This window comes from Mizuhopecten yessoensis, unplaced genomic scaffold (genome assembly GCF_002113885.1).
Source record: "Mizuhopecten yessoensis strain PY_sf001 unplaced genomic scaffold, ASM211388v2 scaffold1481, whole genome shotgun sequence".
NCBI lineage: Eukaryota > Metazoa > Mollusca > Bivalvia > Pectinida > Pectinidae > Mizuhopecten > Mizuhopecten yessoensis.
In genome coordinates this window covers 106,192-132,218 of record NW_018404068.1, presented here as the reverse complement: position 1 = coordinate 132,218, position 26,027 = coordinate 106,192, and the positions used below count along the sequence as shown (strand labels likewise).

Genomic DNA, 26,027 nt, shown 5'->3' with positions numbered 1-26,027 from the left:
ACAACACTGGACTTAGCGAGTTCCTAATGGAAGAAAGCGATAATGGAGAGGAATCTGAGGGGGAGTTGTTTTCAGCCCCTAGCAAGAGGCTTGGTATTGTGAAAAACCCGTACAGCCCCATACAGACACCAGTCTGACGGGTTGGTGGAACGGTTTAACCGGACTCTGATCCAAATGCTGTCTACATTTGTAAATCATCAGTATGACGACTGGGATGAGCACCTTCCCTACGTTCTTATGGCGTACAGGACAACGGCACAACCCAGTACGGGCTGTAGCCCCAACTTAGTGATGTTAGGAAGGGAGACAACTTGTCCCATATACATAATAATGGGATTATCCGTAGTGGGGATCCAGTATGCCCAAACCAATATGTGAAATGGTTAAAGGATTGTATGCATGATTCGTTCGAATTTGTTTCACAAAAAATAAGAGGTGGCCGCACACCGCCAGAAGAATTATTATGATCAGGGATTAAAACCTCTGAAGTAAGAAGTTGGGGAGTGTGTATGGCGTTGGTACCTGAAGTATGAGGAGGTTGGGGAGTGTGTATGGCGTTGGTACCTGAAATATGAGGTTGGGGAGTGTGTATGGCATTGTACCTGAAGTATAAGGTTGGGGAGTGTGAATGGCGTTTATACCTTAAGAATGAGGTTGGGGAATTTGTATGGCGTTGAAACCTGAAGGATGAGGTTGGGGAGTGTGTATTGCGTTGGTACCAGAGGTATGAGGTTGGGGAGTGTGTATGGCGTTGATACCTGAAGTATGAGGTTGGGGAGTGTGTATGGCGTTGGTACCTAAAGTATGAGGTTGGGGAGTGTGTATTGTGTTGGTACCTGAAGTATGAGGTTGGGGAGTGTGTATGGCGTTGGTACCTGAAGTTTAAGGTTGGGGAGTGTGTATGGCGTTGGTACCTGAAGTATGAGGTTGGGGAGTGTGTATGGCGTTGGTACCTGAAGTATGAGGTTGGGGAGTGTGTATGGTGTTGGTACCTTAAGTATGAGGTTGGGGAGTGTGTATGGCGATGATACCTGAAGTATGAGGCTGGGGAGTGTGTATGTTGTTGGTACCTGAAGTATGCGGTTGGGGAGTGTGTATGGCGTTGGTACCTGAAGTTTACCTGAAGTATGAGGAGGTTGGGGAGTGTGTATGGCGTTGGTACCTGAAGTTTAAGGTAGGGGAGTGTGTATGGCGTTGGTACCTGAAGTATGAGGTTGGGGAGTGTGTATGGCGTTGATACCTGAAGTATGAGGTTGGGGAGTGTGTATGGCGTTGATACCTGAAGTATGATGTTGGGGAGTGTGTATGGCGATGATACCTGAAGTATGAGGAGGTTGGGGAGTGTGTATGGCGTTGGTACCTGAAGTTTAAGGTAGGGGAGTGTGTATGGCGTTGGTACCTGAAGTATGAGGTTGGGGAGTGTGTATGGCGTTGATACCTGAAGTATGAGGTTGGGGAGTGTGTATGGCGTTGATACCTGAAGTATGATGTTGGGGAGTGTGTATGGCGATGATACCTGAAGTATGAGGAGGTTGGGGAGTGTGTATGGCGTTGGTACCTGAAGTTTAAGGTAGGGGAGTGTGTATGGCGTTGGTACCTGAAGTATGAGGTTGGGGAGTGTGTATGGCGTTGATACCTGAAGTATGAGGTTGGGGAGTGTGTATGGCGTTGATACCTGAAGTATGATGTTGGGGAGTGTGTATGGCGATGATACCTGAAGTATGAGGTTGGGGAGTGTGTATGGCGTTGATACCTGAAGTATGAGGTTGGGGAGTGTGTATGGCGTTGATACCTGAAGTATGATGTTGGGGAGTGTGTATGGCGATGATACCTGAAGTATGAGGTTGGGGAGTGTGTATGGCGTTGATACCTGAAGTATGAGGTTGGGGAGTGTGTATGGCGTTGATACCTGAAGTATGATGTTGGGGAGTGTGTATGGCGATGATACCTGAAGTATGAGGTTGGGGAGTGTGTATGGCGATGATACCTGAAGTATGAGGTTGGGGAGTGTGTATGGCGTTGATACCTGAAGTATGAGGTTGGGGAGTGTGTATGGCGTTGATACCTGAAGTATGATGTTGGGGAGTGTGTATGGCGATGATACCTGAAGTATGAGGAGGTTGGGGAGTGTGTATGGCGTTGGTACCTGAAGTTTAAGGTAGGGGAGTGTGTATGGCGTTGGTACCTGAAGTATGAGGTTGGGGAGTGTGTATGGCGTTGATACCTGAAGTATGAGGTTGGGGAGTGTGTATGGCGTTGATACCTGAAGTATGAGGTTGGGGAGTGTGTATGGCGTTGATACCTGAAGTATGATGTTGGGGAGTGTGTATGGCGATGATACCTGAAGTATGAGGTTGGGGAGTGTGTATGGCGATGATACCTGAAGTATGAGGTTGGGGAGTGTGTATGGCGTTGGTACCCGCCAGCTCCTTGCTGTAAGTTCTATGTCAAATAAAGGCCATGTATCACTGTTGTTTTCTGTATTTTGTGAAAATCAATTTAATAAATTTGGAAAATTATAAATGTCCCACCAAACATTTATATTTATCTCTCTAGTCAACCTTTGTTTCATTGACCTTTCTCCTTCATAATAGTGTTTTCATTATTTAGACATCGTATAATTAAGTACGTGTAAAAAGAATGATTTTCAATTTTTTCATAAACGTGAATGTGCAAAAGCTCCATTTTAACTTCATTATCCCATCTTTTGTCTAATGCAAACCATTTCTAAAATGTCCAGTCCAAGGATATTGAAGTAAATCATCCTAAAAATACTGTAAACTTCGATAGTTTAGTACGAGTTGCTTCCCTTCGTTCGTCTGCATGACTTACTCGAGGCATGACTGACCAGCAAAGCCATCAGTGATATGTGAAGTCATAGTTCCGCACAGAGCTGCTGTTGTATTCAGACGTGAAACGGAAACAATGCAACCATTAAACGCCTGTTTGTCGCTCGGTCGCCCACAAAAAGACGACTAACGACCCGACGAATTCTGAAAGGGAACAAAGCTCTCTCTTCATTCCTATCCTCACCAGATCAATGGAAAGTTTCAGGAATTTCAATCATTTGTAATTGTAGAAAGCCTCGTGCTTACTACCGTATAGCGCGAGTGATTTGTTAGAGATTTAACGCGAGATTGAAATATTTAGTGCAGGTACTTTAATTATTTAAAAAAGAAACTAATCCGTTGCGCGGTGGACAAGTCCGCCTGTGTATAGTCGTCCCTGTATATATGCTGTTTATCTATTGGACTTTCTGAAGCATTCTGGCTCCTTTACGATTGTTTCAGAGTGTGAATTCATTATAGGATTTGCTAGAATCCTGACGTATTGCAGCGCAGAGGTTTCAGAGAAAATGAAACCACGGGATAGATATCAACTGTAGATAAACTTTGACTTATTTGATAGTAAACTTCCCAAGCCCACAGAAAACACTGAAGTATTGTATAAGTTTATAATACTGTTTTATTGTGGCGGTAACAATACGGTGGAGTGTTACGTCAACAGATGGGGGGACAAAGGACCCCCAGGCCGTGATACCGTCCAATCTAGTACAGATGTTATCTTATCCTCCGTTATAAATCCTTGTCGGTTCTTATTGTTTCTTATATCAATGAATAATAAATATAAACAAAAAAGTCGTTACACAAAGTCAATTCGCTTAGCTCGCGCTGTACTGTGTAACCGGTAGCATCTGAATTCACTGTATCTTACCTGGCGACCTATACAATGTACACGGAACCGGTGCCAAAGGTGTTTCCATTATTATTTTTATTAAGTCTTACATTATTTAAATAATTCACCAATGCCGAAGAGTTTACATTTTCGTGACATCATCGTGACATCATCAACACAACTCTTCAATTCAAAACGTGTGGTTTGTGTGATCCACCCTCAAAAAGTTGACCTGTCAAATATCTATAAAACCTTCAACATCAAATTACCAAAACTAACAGATTGTGACTCATCTGAATGGGAATTGGAATATTGACCGACCTTTGTTATTAAAAATAATTAACCGGGTACTGGTGTCGGTAATGCGATTAAAGCGTAGAGAGCGTGTGTCACGCAGCCATTCGATCTGTAGCGAGCTGGGAATGTACATGTATGTAACTAACACGGCTCAATGGTCCCCCAAACATCCAGAATGACGGACAGAAGACTCTCCATTAGACGTCTCGAACAATGACCATAGGAACGAAACTGATCCCTTCTTCAAAATTTACCATTGTTTTAACGATTTATCTGAAATCATACAAAGTCTTTCATGACTTTTGTCATTGGGTGATTATTTAAAACCCGGATACTTGTAGTGTGGTCACTATGAATTTTAATAGGTATGAAAATGCCGCGTCTTGAACAAGACATTCGCCTACTTTCTGTGCGATTTCTTCATATCGTAGATTCTAAATTTCGCAATTTTGACTGGAGGTACATAAATAGCCTTGTTACGTTGAATTGAAACCTTGGGAAAAAATATGTTTAAACTAACCTTCTATATATATCATTGTCTAAAATACAATCCGGCGCGCAAAAAAATGTAACAAATCGTATTGGAATTAGTCAATACCCAATAGTGACAGTGCGCATATCTGACCTCAAATCGGTCAGTCCGGCGTCATCTGATCCCTCATCAACATATTGACACAGGTTCGTTACTTTCCTAAGACTTAGCCGTGTAATCCGGATTCCCGGTACGATTATAATACGGCTCATTCAGTTAACGTCAACAATCAAGCACACAAGTTAGTTGGCCTTATGTTGTGTATTTGTGTATGTGTGTGTGTGTGTGCGTGTAGGGGGGTATGATTTTGTCAGCAGTCAATTCAATTCAATTTTGTTACCAAATACACATTGCATATAGGCGTATAGAAATATACATATTAAACAATACTTCACAAATATCTTGCACAATGGCGGAGAACATATGCAATATGCAATAGATTCCATGCCATACATAATAATTATAAATTCATGAAATAGTTATGAATTGGGAAAAAAATAAAGCTTTTCCGAAGGGAACTTATCGGACTCTTATGAAGCATAATTTAGTTGTTTATGAAATTATACAAATAAGCCTTTAGCGAGCCAGATTTCTATGAAGGACAGAAGGACGAATACGAATAAGAATGAAATGAAACTCATCCTCGACATCCCCAAGATCACTCAAAGTACATAATATCTGGTTTCGAGGCAATGTATTGTACCTGTCACTATATTAAGACTGTGTGCTTGCAAGCTATATTTCGCAAAAATACATTTATATTTTCTAAATAACGGTTTTGTAAAATACCATTGTCAGTGTAGTGATAGGGGATGGAGCAGATGAGGGGAGGGGTTCGATACGTTTACAACTCATAAAATAGATTTAGTTGTTGGCGTGAACGATGATATTGTTAAGGCTATGTATACAGACATATAGACTTATGATACTTGATAATTACGTAACTATGGATACTATGTATACGTGCTGGTGCCCATATATACCGGATACCAACAGTGTGGACAAGTTTAGGTTGTCAAATTTTCGGAGCGATCCGCTCCTTTTTCAAGACACAGTGAAACAGAACAGTTACATGTACATATACATCATATTACAAGAAGATAGAACTGATATACTATAATTGAAAATATAGCTTTTGTATAAAACCAACAGTCCCCTCGGCTATATATATATACCAACGCAAACAACTACCACTTTCTCACCTTCACATAGCTACAAACATGAAAACAGAAACGGGCTGTTTTGTATTCCAACGGTGACACGCTAGAACAGGTATGTACAGGCAGCCTACGGGTGATTAGTACCGGTGTAATTAGGTCTATTTACCCAAGGTATCGGGTAGAAAGTTAAGTCCATTGATATCTGTACCCCACTATAGTACACTAGCCTTCTCCCCCTAACACAGAAACGCTCATCAGAGTAGGATACTCTCGTCTTTTGTCAACGATTAAAATGATCGCTTTAGTAACATAACAGAACACATTCCTCGGCGAATAGCATTAATATATATATGTATCGTTTATTTGTAAAAATAAACGTATAAGCCCTTTTTATCAGACTGGGTGCGTTTTGCCATTGATGGGCTCGTGTTTGACCAATCTACCGTCCATTATATATACGATACCTTCATCTAGGGGTATTTAGTTAACATTCTTAAACACAGGAGAATTAAACTTCTTTCCCGAATGATTATCGGTTTAGACATATTTTGGTCCTTACGCTGAATTGAATTTCGTTTTTTATGACACTTATTATTCTGTACAATACAACCTGGCTAGTTCAGGCTATTTTTCGTGCCTATTTGAGCAATATGTGGGGAAGTTAAATTAAACCGGAAGTAGATCATCCTGACTTCTTGAAGCGAGAATGGTTAGTATGTTTTGACAAAAATCCTCTTGATCTCATCAATTTCGTACCAGAACACATATTAACAAGTGACAAAGAAATAGATAAGTAATCTAGTTTGGGCGTCACGTCACGCGCCACACTCGTTAGTGGTACATGCACTAGGTGTTTCCAGCAGACCTTCTCTCACATTGGATGCCGTTATAGGTTTGTGTTTGTTGAGCCCTAATCGTTTCTTTATGCTGTTGGTTCTAAGGAAATAGCAAATACTGCTAATGCACGGACTTCGATGGCAACTAATTAGATAGTCTAAATCCGTGGTTAAAGTCAGTGTTGGACATATCAGTAAACAAACTGACGAAATGCACCCTTTAGTCTCACAAGCATATACACTATATAATCACTCGGTATCAAAGACAGCGATTTGTAGATTGCTCTCATAAACAAATACTAACTCTCAGCAAAGATATATGGTGATTTGACAAGCATATCCTATTATTATCAGTGGAATGCTACTGAATTTAATCTACTACACAAATTAGTTGTTTGTCCAACATACATGTGTTTGTTGTCACCCGGTTTTTCTTATTTGACATTTTGAAAGTTCGACATGTTTGTCTCATGTTTTATGTATGTATCTTTATAATTATTGGATTTCGATTGTTAGTTGTTTTAATTTTGTGAACTTTAAAAGGAATTGATTGCCAAAAATGCCCGTAATACACGAACTTAGAGAGCAAATCTAATTCCGGGGTAAAACCGATGCCTACACACGTGTAAGGACTGGTATTACCTGTGTAAGGACTGGTATTACCTGTTTCGGTACCGCCGTCACAGCGTACGCACTCTCAAATCTTACTATTTACAAACTAAATTCCAGCGTGAAATATTTCCCAAATAGTGAGGTAGCGGGTGGGTGTGGCCTAATGATTGACAGGGGTCGAATGACCCAACTCCCCACCTATCTGGGAAAACCCGTAAGTGGGTTTACCACTGTGAGGATCGGAATTCAATATTTACAAGCCGTATAATAGGGCGGTGTTACCTGTATTTACCTGGCGTAAAACGGGGCGGTGTTACCTGTGTTTACCTGGCGTTGTAACGGTACCCAGGTGAGTGCCGTTACCTCGTCACGGTTGAGTACTCACCCGATATAGGTAAACGTACCTGGCACTGTGCGTTTGGTTCAGACCGGCGTGGTAGCCCCAGACTAACGGACCTTGTGTTACCTGTATATATTCTTACCTGGATTATACACCTGTAATTAGTGATGAACGAGACCAGGCACGTCAATTAAACAGGTAAGGGTATATTTTTTTAATTCTATATTGTCGTAGATGTTACGTAACGTAATATTTTCATTTTTTTTAATATATTTTACTTTCCATCGAATTGGGGTAAAACATCTAAAAACCAATCGATAAAATGCTAACAAACCTACATATAATAAAGAGCATGGGCAATATCAATATCATCTACGTATCATGAATATTTATATTCACCAAGGAGGCTGATGTAGCTGATATCAGTGTCACAATGTGCCCTGTAGCCTTTGTGTGATGTGTCAGCCTCCCGTGGGTACAGGGGAGGGCGCCTTTTCGAGTAATTATCGCCGCGGCCGTTCTATAAGTTAGCGCTATTAATGATCGTACTTAGCGAGCCATGTCATTGTCACTCTGTACCGCTGACGTATAAGTAACATATCTCGTCATAGCACGATCTCTTACCACCAGTCATCTTCTGATTTTATCTTGATTTCAATAGACATTTATGCAGATATTATAAAAAGAACTTTTACAAAATAGTAAATGTTTGGATTTTTTTTTATAATATATGAGTTCTCTAAAGCGAAGTCGTAATTCGTTCACCCTGAAATAGACCTCAAATTGCATGTGTCTGGTATGTAAATTCGTGACGCTAAACCCAAGTACTGAAACACTGCACGCAATTTCAGACAACATTAGCATAATAAATGTGAGTAATATGTTAGCGGCAGAGTAAAAGATAACGTGTTACCTTTCAGGTGAGGTAAGCATAGTGACACGCAGGCCAGGTAGGTCTTAGCAGGTGAGCGTTGTTATGGAAATTGTAGGTAGCTTTTCACCTGCACAGGTGTGCATATGTCTGATGTAATTAATGAACAAATCTGAGAACCTTTCAATATTGTCCTTGGTATGAGGTCTGTACGTAGGGATTAGGCCTTCATTTGATTACAGGAAACACTAAGGAATGCCGGGGTAGGATAACCGCTTATAAGAGTGGGAAATACATTTTGTCAGCTTTCGTGGTTTAATCTGACAACAATACAGATAAATATATAACTTATCTCCCCTTTGCCAAGTATTAGTTGAAGTATACTTGCCTGCGCGTTTCGCAGACCGAAACGAAGTTTTGGTGAAAGTCGCCCACTCTTTTCCATGAAATATTTTCTTGTCGTTAATAATTTCGGAAATTTGCGCGTCGATAGTTGTAAAAAGGGGATACTAAAATGGTATGGATAATGGACCAATTATCGCTTTCACTTTCTGAGAAATATGAATAATTTTGATGAATCTGATATGCATATCACTCCTGTGCCTGATTAAAGTGTTTATGTTTTGTATATTTCTCTTATACAGATATATATGAATGGAAATTATCAAAACATAAATCAAAAACACGTGAAAGGTAGGAACATCAATTGAATTAAATTGATTTACAGATGACGCGGTGTATTTTAAGAGTAGATAGCGATTAGATCTAGCGAGCCCAACACGTTACGTACGCGGTAGGGGATACCGAACACTGTACACACCGTTTATGTCAGGGACGCGATACACATCCGTGTGTTATAAAGCTTTTTACAATGACCAGCTTACTGCTATTGTGATACCGTGGCTTTCTACCCGGGCACACGGGGCGCAGTGACTTTAGACTTGCTTAAGTTTTAGTTATTATAAGTCTAAAATAGGTAAACTTCTATTCTCACGTAACTAGCAGTTTACTATTGTCACAGAACAAACACTTATTTCAGTTCACAACTTTTCATTTCGACACTTAGTCAGACTGGTTAGCTGGGTATTGGCAGAGACGTATATATGACATCAGCTTGAATACTTAATAATAACTTGAATAAGCTATGTAAAGTATAAGTATGGCCGTGTACTTGGTGTGATATGATGCATGGTTTGCTAACAAAGTATTGATTGTTTTATTGATTGATTGACCGTGAATAATTTAGTAACATAAATGTTATAAATATAGCACCCGTTGTATTTGATGGGCCTTCAAGCGTCTTTGTCGGGAACTATAGGACAAAACGTCGGGTCAGTGGGAAGTCCGTCCTTAGCAGGAAACATGCACGGCAAATTACCCCGAACGGTACTAATTCCGGGATCAATGGGGAATCATATAAAAGTGCGTTTAGATACATCTGCATTTTCCAGGTTTATATCTTACATTCAAATGGATGTGATCCCAATGACCGATCTGCGGTATAAAGGCCACTATAGACATGGCCATATGTCAATGGAGGGTAACTCTATAACATAAGTTCAAACGGCGGGACATCATAACCGCGATATACAGACGAGTGAATACCGGGAACATAAAGAGTTTAATATGTATTTTATCACCCTGGGAAACTTCTGATGTTTATTGCGTAGTACCGAATCCCATACAGCTTTTTATAAAAATCCAACAATACATAAGCACTGAGGGTGTGATATGATTGGGGGGTGGTCAGTAGGTATACATTAGTCAGTAGGTATACATTAGTCAGTAGGTATACAGTGGTCAGTACGTATACATTAGTCAGTAGGTATACATTGGTCAGTAGGTATACATTAGTCAGTATGTATACAGTGGTCAGTAGGTATACATTAGTCAGTAGGTATACATTAGTCAGTAGGTATACATTAGTCAGTAGGTATACATTGGTCAGTAGGTATACATTAGTTAGTAGGTATACAGTGGTCAGTAGGCATACAGTGGTCAGTAGGTATACATTGTCAGTAGGTATACGGTGGTCAGTAGGTATACATTAGTCAGTAGGTATACATTAGTCAGTAGGGATACATTAGACAGTAGGTATACAGTGGTCGGTAGCTATACATTAGTCAGTAGGTATACAGTGGTCGGTAGGAATACATTAGACAGTAGGTATACAGGGGTCAGCAGGTATACAGTGGTCAGTAGGTATACAGTGGTCAGTATGTATACATTAGTCAGTAGGAATACATTAGACAGTAGGTATACAGTGGTCGGTAGCTATACATTAGTCAGTAGGTATACAGTGGTCGGTAGGTATACAGTGGTCAGTAAGTATACATTAGTCAGTCGGTATACAGTGGTCAGTAGGTATACATTGGTCAGTAGGTATATAGTGGTCAGTAGGTATACATTAGTCAGTAGGCATACATTAGTCAGTAGGTATACAGTGGCCGGTAGGTATACATTAGTCAGTAGGCATACATTAGTCAGTAGGTATACAGTGGTCAGTACGTATACATTAGTCAGTAGGTATACATTAGTCAGTAGGCATACATTAGTCAGTAGGTATACAGTGGCCGGTAGGTATACATTAGTCAGTAGGCATACATTAGTCAGTAGGTATACAGTGGCCGGTAGGTATACATTAGTCAGTAGGCATAAATTAGACAGTAGGTATACAGTGGTCAGTAGGTATACTGTGGTCAGTAGGTATACATTAGTCAGTAGGGATACATTAGACAGTAGGTATACAGTGGTCGGTAGGCATACATTAGACAGTAGGTATACAGTGGTCAGTATGTATACAGTGGTCAGTAGGTATACTGTGGTCAGTAGGTATACATTAGTCAGTAGGTATACAGTGGTCGGTAGGTATACATTAGACAGTAGGTATACAGTGGTCAGTAGGCATACATTAGTCAGTATGTATGCAGTATGTCGGAATGACGTGCTCCTCTCAGTGCTACTGGGTACCGCCTCTCTCGCTATAATACACATCCCTACGCTAGAGGACCCGTCCGATACAGACGACACCTGTGGGTAACGCGTACCAAAGTTTATGTTATTTAAGATAAATTGGCGACAATTTTTAATTATCTGTTTGCATGTACACATCAACCAATTCTCAATAGTAGGCGAAAACATATGTCCAGATATTATTATGAAAGACCAAACACATTTAAATATCATACGTTATTCAATTATGTAACACAACATAAATTGGCATCATTGTCTAAATGTATTACCAATATTAATGACATAATTGATTTACGATACTAATGTCCATCCTGTTCCACCATGTATTATTGCCACCCATTTGTATATATGTATTCGCTACACTGTATTGTTTATGAGAATTGTCACAATGATAAATGACGGGTCCGTTAGCCAACCACTGTTTCTTGTCTAAGACTCGTTACATTTCCCAAACACTTTGCACGTGACCCTTTAAAGGTAATTGTCTCCATATGCATCTCTCAGAACCAGATACCCCCTGGGAACTCGCACAGGCGCAGTGTTCTCATCAGCTGACTATCGGCACACAATGGTAGCTTCCAAGCGTCTATAGCGCCATCTACACCTCAACCCGCCAACTTGTCTAAAACAATGGCTGACAATTGTTGCATGACGGGAAAAACAATGTGTGTATCCGACAAAACGGACAATTAGATTTGTTTTGATATTTTCCTCATCCTTGGAATGAGCATACATTTAATTGATACCCGTCTTTGTAATCAAGAGCAGGAATGACACGTATTTTGATTGGAATAATGACTGAGTGCTGTATCAAATGAACCAACCATTGTCCTCGTCTTATCTCAGGGTCATCACCCTCTAGTATTACTCCGCCAGTATTACTACATCAAGGCGTGCATGATTAGTCACCAATTAAGGCACTAAATACATTCCTTTTCTCAATGACATTTAAATGTCGATATTTATCTGTCCCCTCCACTTCGCCGACTACACATGATAACCCCTGTGTGTAGACTCGTCCGGCAATATGACTTCTTACACTTAAAGCTTGGCCTCATTGTCAGCATATAGGGGACCTTCACAAGTAGAATCCTCCCTCGGCCCGGCCCTATTATCAGATAATTAAATATTTAAATAGCACACCTTACTATTGAAGCCAAAAACTCGTTAAAGTTCCTACCTACCATTTAAAGTACAAACATCCAATTTCTAAATTCTAATATGTCAAATTATGTAAATTATCCGAGAAGTGTCAAAATGAAGACTAAATAGACTAAGAGTTCCAAGTGCAAATCAAGGACACAAAAATAGTTGATACTGGTTTTTTTTAAATGTGTGTGTCGTATTTTTGTACCCTATTTAGAATTCTGACAACCTACTAGTATTCCTGTTTAGTGGATATACATATAACTATAGAAATATGGTTTTATGTTCGCAGTAGTAAATATAAATAAAACCAAAGGCGTAGGAAATATTTAATTAATGAAAACGAACCACACATACAGAATTATATATAATGAATGTCGCGAGAAATAGTTAAAACAACAGATATTGCGATAAGATCCGCGATGTAGCGCATCCTAACGTTAGATTGTAAACTTCGTATCCGGTTACCCACACGACTTATTATGACGTGGACTGGGTCGTAACTTGGTGTCTTAATCCTCGAAAATGTCGCAAAAATATCATAAATATGCAAACACATATACTCGTTTGGTTGCTTATGACAATTGTATAAAACTTAAATGTATGTGATCGTTATTCCGCATATGAGATTAGAACTGAACCACCTTTCTCACAGATAATACCCACGCTTGTTTTGACGGCACAGATAATACCCACGCTTGTTCTGACGGCACAGATAATACCCACGCTTGTTCTGACGGCACAGATAATACCCACGCTTGTTCTGACGGAAGAGTCTCCAGTTCGTAAAGCCAGATTTTCATATCCAAAAGCACTGCCCTGTTTCTATTGATGTTCATATTGGATTAGTCGGGCCGCGTAAGATCAACAAAATGCAGTTCGGATGGTGTCGCTTGAGTTCTAGCCATAATCTTTGCAATTCATAAGTCATATCTGTATTAAAATCTAATGCATATTGGCTTTAACTGAAATCAACACCGGACCGCTTAAGATAAAGTGCGGTACAAAGGCGTTGCCGCTTGTAAAGCGAACAATGAATGTGATATATCCCTATGGAATGAAAGTACCGTTATATTGAAAGATTTGTCTTAGCGTGGCGTTTAGCCGTCGGCCATATTGGGAGTGCTTTATAAGACAAGAGACCGGGTAGTTTAACATTACACCGACAGGTTATCACAGGGAAAACACCACATATTCATATAGGTATGTAGGCAATATGCGTTTTGTCTAATAATTACTAAACCAGAATACATGTTTATATCCAGCGGTAAGGAACTTGATTTTAAGAACCCCTAACCTGCTGTTGTTAATTGTACAAAGACTTTATACCAGATATTTGCCGGTGGGAGTTTTTAGTCGCGCGGAGATGTAATGTTTGTTTCCCAAGCTGACCACATGTTTGTTTCTCTAGCTGACCACACTTCTGATTTCACGCCTTTTGTTGTTGTTGCAGAATGCCAAACTAGAGACCTTCTACGACCATGGAGTTAACAGAACGCAGCTCCTCCCTGGAATCTATTCCCAAGGATCTACTTCAGAAATTGAAACAGTTTCGATCCAACAATCAGGAATGCAGACGCTCACGTGAGGACAGTGAAGTTGAGACTTGCCTCAGAGACACAGATTCCATTCCACCCTCCCCACGGTCCACCCTTTCCGATGACGTGTTCTTCAGGTTTCCCAAACGTAGTATTGACGTTGATGGTTCCGATGAGAAACCGCCCCAGTGTTCCCATAACGATACACGTGATTCCCGCCTTCCGTCCCCCGGGCCAGACAGAAACAATTTTACTATCTATGGAGAGAATTCTGATTGGATGTTAGCCGAGAGAACGAAACCAAGGTCACCCCCTGTGTCACCAAACAGTGCTGTACATTACCATGGCAACGGGTTCACCCCGATCGCCGAACAGAACAGGGTAAGTGATCATTTATCTAGTACATGTTACATTGATATCCTTTCTTTACTGTATACATACTAAAAAGATAAACGTTAAAACTTGTAGTCACTAGTCAGTGTTCTGTACCGCTCGCCAACTGACTCTCTGTAATTGGCCTCTAGTGATGGGGAGCACCACCACCCATCACTTCAAACGATATGGTATTCAATGCCTGGACATAATAAACCCAATAACGCCCAAAGCTGGATGTTTAAACAATGCTTTCTCCCCCTGATCATTGTTTATTTTAATGCATCATAGGCCAATATTATATTGGTCATTGATCGCACGCTCAAAACACGTGTACACACGGTGAATTGATTAGTCTACCTAGCCGAGCCGGTTGTGCTGTCTACCCTTTGTCAGTATATCGACGTCGTTTGTTTCCATTACCCCCTCCCCCGGACATACTTTGTACATAGCTGACTTTACTGACAAACACACCACGGCCACCCTCCATCGGTAAACAATATAGTTATATTTGTCTATTTTTAACAGGTAATGCATGAAAGGACACCGGTAAAATCTTTACATTGCCATCCTTCGTTTTCCCAAAACATCGATCTCGACATGAAAGGATCTCCAATGAAATCCTCCCCGGTACCGATGCTGAATCCGGAATACGGCCTTCAGGCTTGTATGCAGGATCGAACTCCGATAAAGATTCACCAGGAACGTCCGAGTCCCCGAAGGTCCCCAATGATGCAGGCCATGATGGATATACCTTACAGGGGAAACCGGTCCCCGTCTCCGTACGTACGAGAGACTGTAGATCCCCGGGGGTCGGGACTGTCCCCAGAGTATCACCGGGCCATGTATATGGAGGGGCTTTCCAAGCGAGGAGCAAAGAAACAACTCTCCTTTGACGTATCCAGTCGACCGTTTTTGTGTGCTGAACAAGAAGGTATGTAACTGTCGACTTCCTAGTAAAGAACTGGATAGTTTGAGTATAAGATAGCAGTGTGGTTATTATTATGTAATAAAAGTGCTATTGTCAAAAAATTGATGGAAGATGGAAAATTTAAAAGAAAATTGAAAAAAAATCATTTACATTGCAGTATTATCTATTTTTTATTTTCCTTTAATGGGTTAACTTACATTATCATATGAAGAATACAGGAGTAATATCTGTCATTTTGACTTCCAGGTTACAGTGACGTCATGTACCCAACACGAAGAAATCGATTCAGGGCTAACTCTGATAGTGACGTCATAGAGATGGAGGAGCGTTATGATGATGATGATTCTCGCCTGATCAAGAAATTCCTGTCACATCTTAACCAACGTAAGAGGAAAGCGTCTGACAGATTTGACTGTGATTACGAGGAGGAAGCTGTGATCCACGCTAAAAGAAGACGGAAAGGTAGATATATTTGTTTATCTCTACGAATTCATTGTAAATACAGCAATGTGTATGAGTATGTTATTCAAAAGTATGCACGTGTTTCATTTCAGTTTTCCTGACACATATAATGATTTACTTACGACGGGGTCTTAATATGTTTTTATTTATATTTTCAGAATTAGAGAAACAAATGAACTTGAACTACCTAAAACAACTTGAAGCAGATGTGAACATATTGAATAGTAAATTAAGCAAGCCGGAACCGGAAATACGTCCGGACAACTGTTCTTGCGCAGTGATGGAGAGACAATTCTTAAACATGGCCGAGAATGCTTACAAAAATATACGTCGCCAGGACATGAGCACAGAGGGGTTTGCGCAGTTCCGGAAGGAACTCAGTGACACGAACGATATTCTTAAAGAATCACTTCAAGTGCTACAACATATGAAAGAGTTCTGCGAACATCGGCAGTTACTGCGGGCCTGATTGAGGCACCACGTGACTGCCGTCGAGTTTTATGTTGATACCTCGGAAGCTTACTTTCAATAGATTTAATCCGGTCAAAGCGAGAAAATAATTACACCTTAAATTATTTAGATAATTTTTCAATTTCTATTTATTTTCAAAAAGAAAAAGTCTTTTATGGAACATTGCAAGAATTGACGAAGAATTGCATAATATATATAGCGAAAACAAAAAAGTACAATCGAGAATATACCACCAGCATTCACGCCAATATAATTACAACTGAAATTCGTTAGTCCACACACACGTTTGTTGTTCGGATTAATGCGATTCTCTGTACGGAATCATACACCTCACTAATATATAGTTGCATCACACCTAACTTAATATCATGTGAGGAATATTCTAAGATAATTCTTGCAACGTTCCAAGCTTTTTCTAATTGTGTTCACATACTGATACAGACGGCCGTCCAATCTTTATGTTCAAGTAAATCCATGTGTTCAGTGGTATTGTGTTCAGTGAGCAAGACGTGTTCACGATGTGTTGTTCAATGTGTTCAATGATGTCGAATTTGTGACATTTTTAGCTATAAGTTTGGAAAAAATATTGTGTTATTTTTAAATATATTTAATAAGTGTTTGCATTTTTTGAATTTATTGTTTAATTAATGAACAAATATTCCACATGTTGATAATATTGTTCAATTTACGAACAAATGTTGACTTTGTGTTCAAGTTTGATCAAAATGTTCAGCATTGATTCTTCATTATACAAATATTACCTTGCGCCAAGGTCAATATAACGTTTGTCTACCTTGGATAGAGACGTTCGTGTCGGTTTGCCTTAGAATGTTTATTTGTTATGTTTTATGTTGTACATCCATATGTACTATGTAATTTTAGAAATTAATTCTGTGATATACTAATTTAAGAACTGGAGCAAAATAACATTCTCCTGCTAAAACGTTTTACATTTTCAACAGTTTAAAAATTAGTATTGGAAAAAAACTGCTTAAATAATGCTAGTATGACGCTATCAGATCACTTTAACTAATGATGGAAAACGTGAAATGATTTTGGACAATATTCTATTTTACCAGGCCTATTATTTAAATTTATAGTTTGTGGTCACTATTTTACCAGGCCTATTAAATTTATAGTTTATGGTCACTATTTTAGCAGGCCTATTAAATTTATAGTTTGTGGTCACTATTTTACCAGACCTATTAAATTTATAGTTTGTGGTCACTATTTTACCAGACCTATTAAATTTATAGTTTGTGGTCATTATTTCATTGCAGTGGGTTGTGTGATTTATTCCATAGAGTAACTAGTTGTTCTATAATTTATATATTCAAAATATTCTTATCAAACGTGTGATCTATTTATAGCCTCTCCCCTCCTAGTTACTTACCTGTATAAGTAGTAGTAATGTATCGGATAGCTGTCTACTTTGGTTTGATGTTTTGGTTCAGTTTTAAATGTTTAACATTCAGGTAGCAATGCTACTTTTTGGTGATATATTTGATACACGCAATTGTTGAGATAAGAATATACAAAATTTCGAAACTTAAAATTCTATTTAAGTCATTCACCCATGAAGACACATGTAAGCTCTTTCATTTCAATGGTTTGAATAGGTTCATTAGGAAATTTTTCATTCACAAAAATGTATATTTTGATTTTTTTATCAAATATTTCAATACCATTCAATATTAACACAATCTGTCTCCAATATTTAACTGTTTAATTTATTTTAAAATATTTATCCTCTGCCGTCCAGAAAAGGTCGTGCAGCCCTTAATTTATTCCCTCCAAATATAACTTATTATTTTGGGTTACCTCCCCGTTCGATGCTCTCCAAATCCTCTCGAATCAAAACAGAGATCATCACGGTTTTAATAAACATCTACCATGAACTGTGCTTTGATTTGACAGTATTTGACTAACACTAGCATTGTCTGGTCAGATACCAAGAGGGCGTGTCTGTCAGACATGCGGTAGTCCCGATTATATTTTCTATATGTGACTTAGATGTAGTGGTATATTAATTTATTTGAGAACATATTTAATTTCTTTTTATATGTCCATCTTCCCTTATCTGTCCGTCCACAGAGGAAAATGACTTTTGTATTAGCGATTATTATACATTGTATTAAATCATACATTCATACAAACATACAATACATTCCATCACTGTTGTTTATAATAAAAGAACATTTGATAAATACTTTTCCTGTGTGTTTTCTTATTACAGTAAGGGGACATTTGTACAGTATGCTTTTGTTGGGGAGAGGTTCAATTCGTACCGAATGATTACGTGTGGTCAATTTCTGGAATCGTCAGCGCTTATGAAGTGTCGCAAGTTTGTAAATGAATTCACTGCAGACCACAGTTTTGGACGTGCATAGGACATTGTTTGATAATGCAAACTCTAAACTGGTGATATCATAAACCAAAGATGGATTAAAAACTAAGATTTTCACCAATTCGCAAGACAACCAGCAGCACATTATTGATATCATCAACCATCTTTTCTGTATCATCTGTAACGTAACCAATAATCAGCTACCAAGCCTTTCTGTATCATCTGTAACGTAACCAATGAGCAGCTACCAAGAGTTTCTGTATCATCTGTAACGTAACCAATGATCAGCTAGCAAGACTTTCTGTATCATCTGTAACGTAAATAATGATCAGCCAGCTACCAAGACTTTCTGTATCATCTGTAACGTAACCAATGATCAGCTATCAAGACTTTCTGTATCATGTGTAACGTAAATAATGATCAGCTAGCTACCAAGCCTTTCTGTATCATCTGTAACGTAACCAATGATCAGCTACCAAGACTTTCTGTATCGTCTGTAACGTAAACAATGATCAGCTACCAAGACTTTCTGTATCATCTGTAACGTAACCAATGATCAGCTATCAAGACTTTCTGTATCATCTGTAACGTAAATAATGATCAGCTAGCTACCAAGACTTTCTGTATCATCTGTAACGTAACCAATGATCAGCTACCAATACTTTCTGTATCATTTGTAACGTGACCAATGATCAGCTACCAAGAGTTTCTGTATCATCTGTAACGTAACCAATGATCAGCTACCAAGCCTTTCTGTGTCATCTGTAACGTTACCAATGATCAGCTACCAAGACTTTCTGTATCATTTGTAACGTAACCAATGATCAGCTACCAAGAGTTTCTGTATCATCTGTAACGTAACCAATGATCAGCTACCAAGACTATTCTGTATCATCTGTAATGTAACCAATGATCAGCTACCAAGCCTTTCTATATCATCTGTAACGTAACCAATGATCTGTAACGTAACCAATGATCAGCTACCAAGACTATTCTGTATCATCTGTACCGTAACCAATGATCAGCTACCAAGACTTTCTGTATCATTTGTAACGTAACCAATGATCAGCTACCAAGAGTTTCTGTATCACCTGTAACGTAACCAATGATCAGCTACCAAGAGTCTCTGTATCATCTGTAACGTAACCAATGATCAGCTCCCAATACTTTCTGTATCATCTGTAATGTTACCAATGATCAGCTACCAAGCCTTTCTGTAACATCTGTAACGTTACCAATGATCTGTAACGTAACCAATGCTCAGCTCCCAAGACTATTCTGTATCATCTGTAACGTTACCAATGATCAGCTACCAAGCCTTTCTGTATCATCTGTAACGTAACCAATGATCAGCTACCAATACTTTCTGTATCATCTGTAACGTTACCAATGATCAGCTACCAAGCCTTTCTGTATCATCTGTAACGTTACCAATGATCTGTAACGTAACCAATGCTCAGCTACCAAGACTATTCTGTATCATCTGTAACGTTACCAATGATCAGCTACCAAGACTATTCTGTATCATCTGTAACGTAACCAATGATCAGCTACCAAGAGTTTCTGTATCATCTGTAACGTAACCAATGATCAGCTACCAAGAGTTTCTGTATCATCTGTAACGTAACCAATGATCAGCTACCAAGACTTTCTGTATCATCTGTAACGTAACCAATGATCAGCTACCAAGACTATTCTGTATCATCTGTAACGTAACCAATGATCAGCTACCAAGACTATTCTGTATCATCTGTAACGTAACCAATGATCAGCTACCAAGAGTTTCTGTATCATCTGTAACGTAACCAATGATCAGCTACCAAGAGTTTCTGTATCATCTGTAACGTAACCAATGATCAGCTACCAAGAGTTTCTGTATCATCTGTAACGTAACCAATGATCAGCTACCAAGAGTTTCTGTATCATCTGTAACGTAACCAATGATCAGCTACCAAGAGTTTCTGTATCATCTGTAACGTAACCAATGATCAGCTACCAAGAGTTTCTGTATCATCTGTAACGTAACCAATGATCAGCTACCAAGAGTTTCTGTATCATCTGTAACGTAACCAATGATCAGCTACCAAGAGTTTCTGTATCATCTGTAACGTAACCAATGATCAGCTACCAAGAGTTTCTGTATCATCTGTAACGTAACCAATGATCAGCTACCAAGAGTTTCTGTATCATCTGTAACGTAACCAATGATCAGCTACCAAGAGTTTCTGTATCATCTGTAACGTAACCAATGATCAGCTACCAAGAGTTTCTGTATCATCTGTAACGTAACCAATGATCAGCTACCAAGAGTTTCTGTATCATCTGTAACGTAACCAATGATCAGCTACCAAGAGTTTCTGTATCATCTGTAACGTAACCAATGATCAGCTACCAAGAGTTTCTGTATCATCTGTAACGTAACCAATGATCAGCTACCAAGAGTTTCTGTATCATCTGTAACGTAACCAATGATCAGCTACCAAGAGTTTCTGTATCATCTGTAACGTAACCAATGATCAGCTACCAAGAGTTTCTGTATCATCTGTAACGTAACCAATGATCAGCTACCAAGAGATTCTGTATCATCTGTAACGTAACCAATGATCAGCTACCAAGAGTTTCTGTATCATCTGTAACGTAACCAATGATCAGCTACCAAGAGTTTCTGTATCATCTGTAACGTAACCAATGATCAGCTACCAAGAGTTTCTGTATCATCTGTAACGTAACCAATGATCAGCTACCAAGAGTTTCTGTATCATCTGTAACGTAACCAATGATCAGCTACCAAGAGTTTCTGTATCATCTGTAACGTAACCAATGATCAGCTACCAAGAGTTTCTGTATCATCTGTAACGTAACCAATGATCAGCTACCAAGAGTTTCTGTATCATCTGTAACGTAACCAATGATCAGCTACCAAGAGTTTCTGTATCATCTGTAACGTAACCAATGATCAGCTACCAAGAGTTTCTGTATCATCTGTAACGTAACCAATGATCAGCTACCAAGAGTTTCTGTATCATCTGTAACGTAACCAATGATCAGCTACCAAGAGTTTCTGTATCATCTGTAACGTAACCAATGATCAGCTACCAAGAGTTTCTGTATCATCTGTAACGTAACCAATGATCAGCTACCAAGAGTTTCTGTATCATCTGTAACGTAACCAATGATCAGCTACCAAGAGTTTCTGTATCATCTGTAACGTAACCAATGATCAGCTACCAAGAGTTTCTGTATCATCTGTAACGTAACCAATGATCAGCTACCAAGAGTTTCTGTATCATCTGTAACGTAACCAATGATCAGCTACCAAGAGTTTCTGTATCATCTGTAACGTAACCAATGATCAGCTACCAAGAGTTTCTGTATCATCTGTAACGTAACCAATGATCAGCTACCAAGAGTTTCTGTATCATCTGTAACGTAACCAATGATCAGCTACCAAGAGTTTCTGTATCATCTGTAACGTAACCAATGATCAGCTACCAAGACTTTCTGTATCATCTGTAACGTAACCAATGATCAGCTACCAAGACTTTCTGTATCATCTGTAACGTAACCAATGATCAGCTACCAAGCCTTTCTGTATCATCTGTAACGTAACCAATGATCAGCTATCAAGCCTTTCTGTATCATCTGTAACGTAACCAATGATCAGCTATCAAGCCTTTCTGTATCATCTGTAACGTAACCAATGATCAGCTACCAAGCCTTTCTGTATCATCTGTAACGTAACCAATGATCAGCTACCAAGCCTTTCTGTATCATCTGTAACGTAACCAATGATCAGCTACCAAGCCTTTCTGTATCATCTGTAACGTAACCAATGATCAGCTACCAAGCCTTTCTGTATCATCTGTAACGTAACCAATGATCAGCTATCAAGCCTTTCTGTATCATCTGTAACGTAACCAATGATCAGCTACCAAGCCTTTCTGTATCATCTGTAACGTAACCAATGATCAGCTACCAAGCCTTTCTGTATCATCTGTAACGTAACCAATGATCAGTTACCAAGACTATTCCAGCTGTGTTATATTAATAACAATCAACATTATTTATATAAAAAAAATCAAACTTGTTTAAACCATAAGCTATAAAGACTATTTATATAATCAGAAATCAGGACAATATATATTTTAAGCAAGCAAAAACATATTACAAAATCAAGGCTAAATTTGCTTTGAACACAAACATGAATTACACATTTATTTTGCAAGCTTTCAAAAATGTCAAGCAAAGAGTTAAATGACGGATGCCTCGAATCTAAAGTGCTGAAAACAACTTACTGTGTGCCGAATCAGTAAGGTCAGCTGTCAAAAATCATAGACATTTTTTCCAATTGCACTCTAATACTGCAGACAGCCAAGGGGGCTGGTAACATGATGACCCATTCCGCCTCTTTGTGGATGTTAAGATGACTCAGCTTGTGGCCCCTTCGTCTCTGTTCATCGAAAACTTCCCCTACTATCCCAGAAGACAGAACGCCACGTGCAAAGGTCGAGAGATTTGGCGTCGGATTTGACCGACAGGATTGTTGGAGAGGACGCATGACGCAGTGTATCTCTTTACCAATACACCAGTGGGCGAGGCTGCAAAGGTCGTGAGGGATAGGTTTAAAATAGACAGAACCGTGAAGAAGAGAACACTCATTGAGTTGTTGGGGTTTATAATCGACATCACTTATTTCTCTTTCAGGGACACAATTTACCAGCCAAACTTTGGGGCTGCAATCAGTATCAGAAAGCCATCACAACTGCTCCGATGGAGTGTCATCCTAAACTATAGAAACGATTGTTTTACGTTGACCATATCTTGGAAGTAGTCAAGAAAGCTAAGATAAACAACTCATCGACTCATTATAACCAGGCGGATGATACAGGCTCCATACAATTCATATCAGGAGAGGAAGCAGACGGAAAAATCCTTTCCCATCCATTGCATTAGAAGTTGTGAGTAGCTTGCACTCTCCTTAACAAATGCATTAACATCGTAACTGAACAGGAAGAAAGGAAAATCAAAGAATCCATCTGGGTTAGGAAGGAAGGGGATGAAATGAACAGCGACGAAGGGGGTGCCAGCTGAGTCATCTTAACACACACTAAGGGGCGGAATGGGTCAACATATTACCCGTCCCCCTGACTCTCTGCAGTATTAGAGTGCGACCTGGCGAAATGTCTCTATGCTTTTTGACAGCTGACTTTACTGATTAGGCCTACTATATGTTAGTGAACTGTTTTCACCGGTTTTGAGTCGAGACACCGGTCAAACAGACGTTTTCGAAAGCTTTCAAAATATGTTTTCAATTGCTGTTAGTGTTCAAACAAACTTTGTCTTTGTAATTCATACAAAACTGATGAATCGCATCCCGAATATTACATAATCACCAATTGAAACAATTCATATGATCAATAAACAATTCTATCAATATTTCTAGCAATCTTGACTATTTATATTTTCAAGACTATATCATCAGCAATCAAGACTATAATTATATATTATCAGCATTCACGATTATTTACATTATTAATGAATAAGAGATGAGAATGAAAATTTCCAAAACAACACTTAGTAAAGATCGTCATCATAATAAATGACAGCTGTAGTTGAAATAATACGAACAGCCAAAGCGTTCATTTTATACATATTTATTTTGCTTTTTTATATATGAAAATGGTATTGGTAATTTTTGTTTGGGAGTGATGTTTGATATTATTAATTTTTTTTTATAGTTTCAAGGAGGTAACTTGGGGAGAGTAATTATTTGATATTTGTATAAACTCAATATGCAAATTTGGACTAAATACGTACATACCATTTTATGAAGTAAAAATATACGTCAACCTCGTGTTTCAAATCAAAGTTCTTTAGCTATGCTGGATTAACTTTTCAATTTGCAATGACGCTTACGTTTTGATATTTCTATAAAATATTCCCGCGGCGGTATAAGAAGCATGAGACCAAGTCAGTGGGCTTGTGACTGTCTGGGACAACAGTGGTAGTCATGTTATCTACTGGGAACTTTTCCCACGTAAACGTTCGATCATTAATCATCTCCCAGTCTATATGATGTCTATGTAAGTCAAAAATCAATACTTTATGGTAGAAATATTGGACATACTTTCTATATTGTCGGGAGGGAGATATGAGGTGTACCAGCTGGGGTCGTGTTCCTGGCGGTACCGCACTGGATCACAGACACCTTATCTCCACAACATTAAATTTGACAAATTAAATCGAGGGATCACGAGATAGGGCATGTCACTGTCAGGTTCAATATGTTGTATTGTCCTCTACAGTGTCCTCCTGCCGAGCAGATATGCAGGCCCATACCTCAATCACGAGACATTGTTGCCATGCTGTTTTTCATTTTACGATTTGTCGCAATTGTTTTTTCAATTGTTTTAATTCTCCAGCAATGGTTTGAATAGGGATTGCCAAGGTTGAAGGGCCCTGGGTTTAATTCCCGAACAATGAGTGACCTCAAAGTAGGGGGGTTTCCGTTAGCCTTACCTCTTTCACTCTGTTTTAACTCTTCATGTTTTTCCGATGCCATGGATTCTATTTAAATAACAGTACTTTTGTGAGGTGGATTTTTGGAAAAACGAGCTTTTGGGAAGGTTTCTCTATATGATTTGAAAATTAATTTACACGAGTTAGATTAACAGGACGATCTATAAGCTGTTTATCTCAATACCTCGTTATTACAAAAGGTGTTCAATTAATTCATTTAGGACTTTACCTCAAAAACAACGTTTTATTTCTAAAGACGTAATAATTGTACAACTCTATTAAGTTATATCGAGATATGGTACTTTTACATGTTACACAACATAGAAAATTTACATTCACTATATGATTCAGGGGCAGTACTGAGTATATATATGACGGGAGAAAAGCTTAATTAAGTTAAACACATTTTCAGTCATTATATAAGAAAGAATGCGTAAGATAATAATAATTGCAAACATTGCATGACATTGTCTACCTTGTACGACAATGTCTAGCTTTGTCTACCTTGTATGACTGTGTCTACCTCTGTCTACCTTGAATTACTTTGTCTACCTTCTATGACTGTGTCTACCTTTGTCTACATTGTTTGACTTTGTCTACCTTTGTCTACCTTGTACGACTTTGTCTACCTTGTATGACGTTGTCTACCTTTGTCTACCTTGTTTGACTGTGTCTACCTTTGTCTACATTGTTTGACTTTGTCTACCTTTGTCTACCTTGTATGACTTTGTCTACCTTTTTCTACCTTTGTCTACCTTGAATGTCTCAATGTAATTCTTATGATTTCCAAAAATGGTACATCAATATTAATAATAATATTTCCTATTTTACTTTTTGGCCTGTGTCTGTTGGGTGCGGTGATTTAATCCCATCAAATGTTTATACATGCAGCTCCATCAACAAATTATTTTTCTTTTCTCTTCATAATACATATATATATAATAA

General features: G+C 38.8%; 2 protein-coding genes across 2 annotated transcripts; one reads left to right on the top strand and one right to left on the bottom strand.

The window, feature by feature from the left end:
* Positions 1 to 797: 797 nt before the first annotated feature.
* LOC110463043 lies at positions 798 to 2,879 on the bottom strand. Its single transcript, XM_021517383.1, has 3 exons — positions 2,849 to 2,879; positions 1,121 to 2,478; positions 798 to 1,031 (listed from the first exon to the last, which is right to left on the bottom strand). Exons 1-3 carry the CDS (start codon positions 2,877 to 2,879, stop codon positions 798 to 800), a joined length of 1,623 nt encoding a protein of 540 aa, XP_021373058.1.
* A 4,522-nt stretch (positions 2,880 to 7,401) lies between these two features.
* On the top strand, positions 7,402 to 18,411 carry LOC110463052. Its single transcript, XM_021517394.1, has 5 exons — positions 7,402 to 7,650; positions 13,896 to 14,361; positions 14,881 to 15,286; positions 15,530 to 15,745; positions 15,904 to 18,411. Exons 2-5 carry the CDS (start codon positions 13,924 to 13,926, stop codon positions 16,212 to 16,214), a joined length of 1,371 nt encoding a protein of 456 aa, XP_021373069.1. The 5' UTR covers positions 7,402 to 7,650; positions 13,896 to 13,923; the 3' UTR covers positions 16,215 to 18,411.
* The last annotated feature ends 7,616 nt before the right edge of the window (positions 18,412 to 26,027 follow it).

Coding starts and splice junctions, on each gene's coding strand:
- LOC110463043 (XM_021517383.1), bottom strand. CDS start 2,879: ATGACTTCACATATCACTGATGGCTTTGCTG. Junction 2,479..2,848: donor TATCACTGATGGCTTTGCTG/GTCAGTCATGCC, acceptor CACAAAATACAG/AAAACAACAGTGATACATGG. Junction 1,032..1,120: donor CCAACCTCCTCATACTTCAG/GTAAACTTCAGG, acceptor CTCATACTTCAG/GTATCATCGCCATACACACT.
- LOC110463052 (XM_021517394.1), top strand. CDS start 13,924: ATGGAGTTAACAGAACGCAGCTCCTCCCTGGAATCTATTCCCAAGGAT. Junction 15,287..15,529: donor TTTGTGTGCTGAACAAGAAG/GTATGTAACTGT, acceptor TTTGACTTCCAG/GTTACAGTGACGTCATGTAC. Junction 15,746..15,903: donor CGCTAAAAGAAGACGGAAAG/GTAGATATATTT, acceptor TTATATTTTCAG/AATTAGAGAAACAAATGAAC.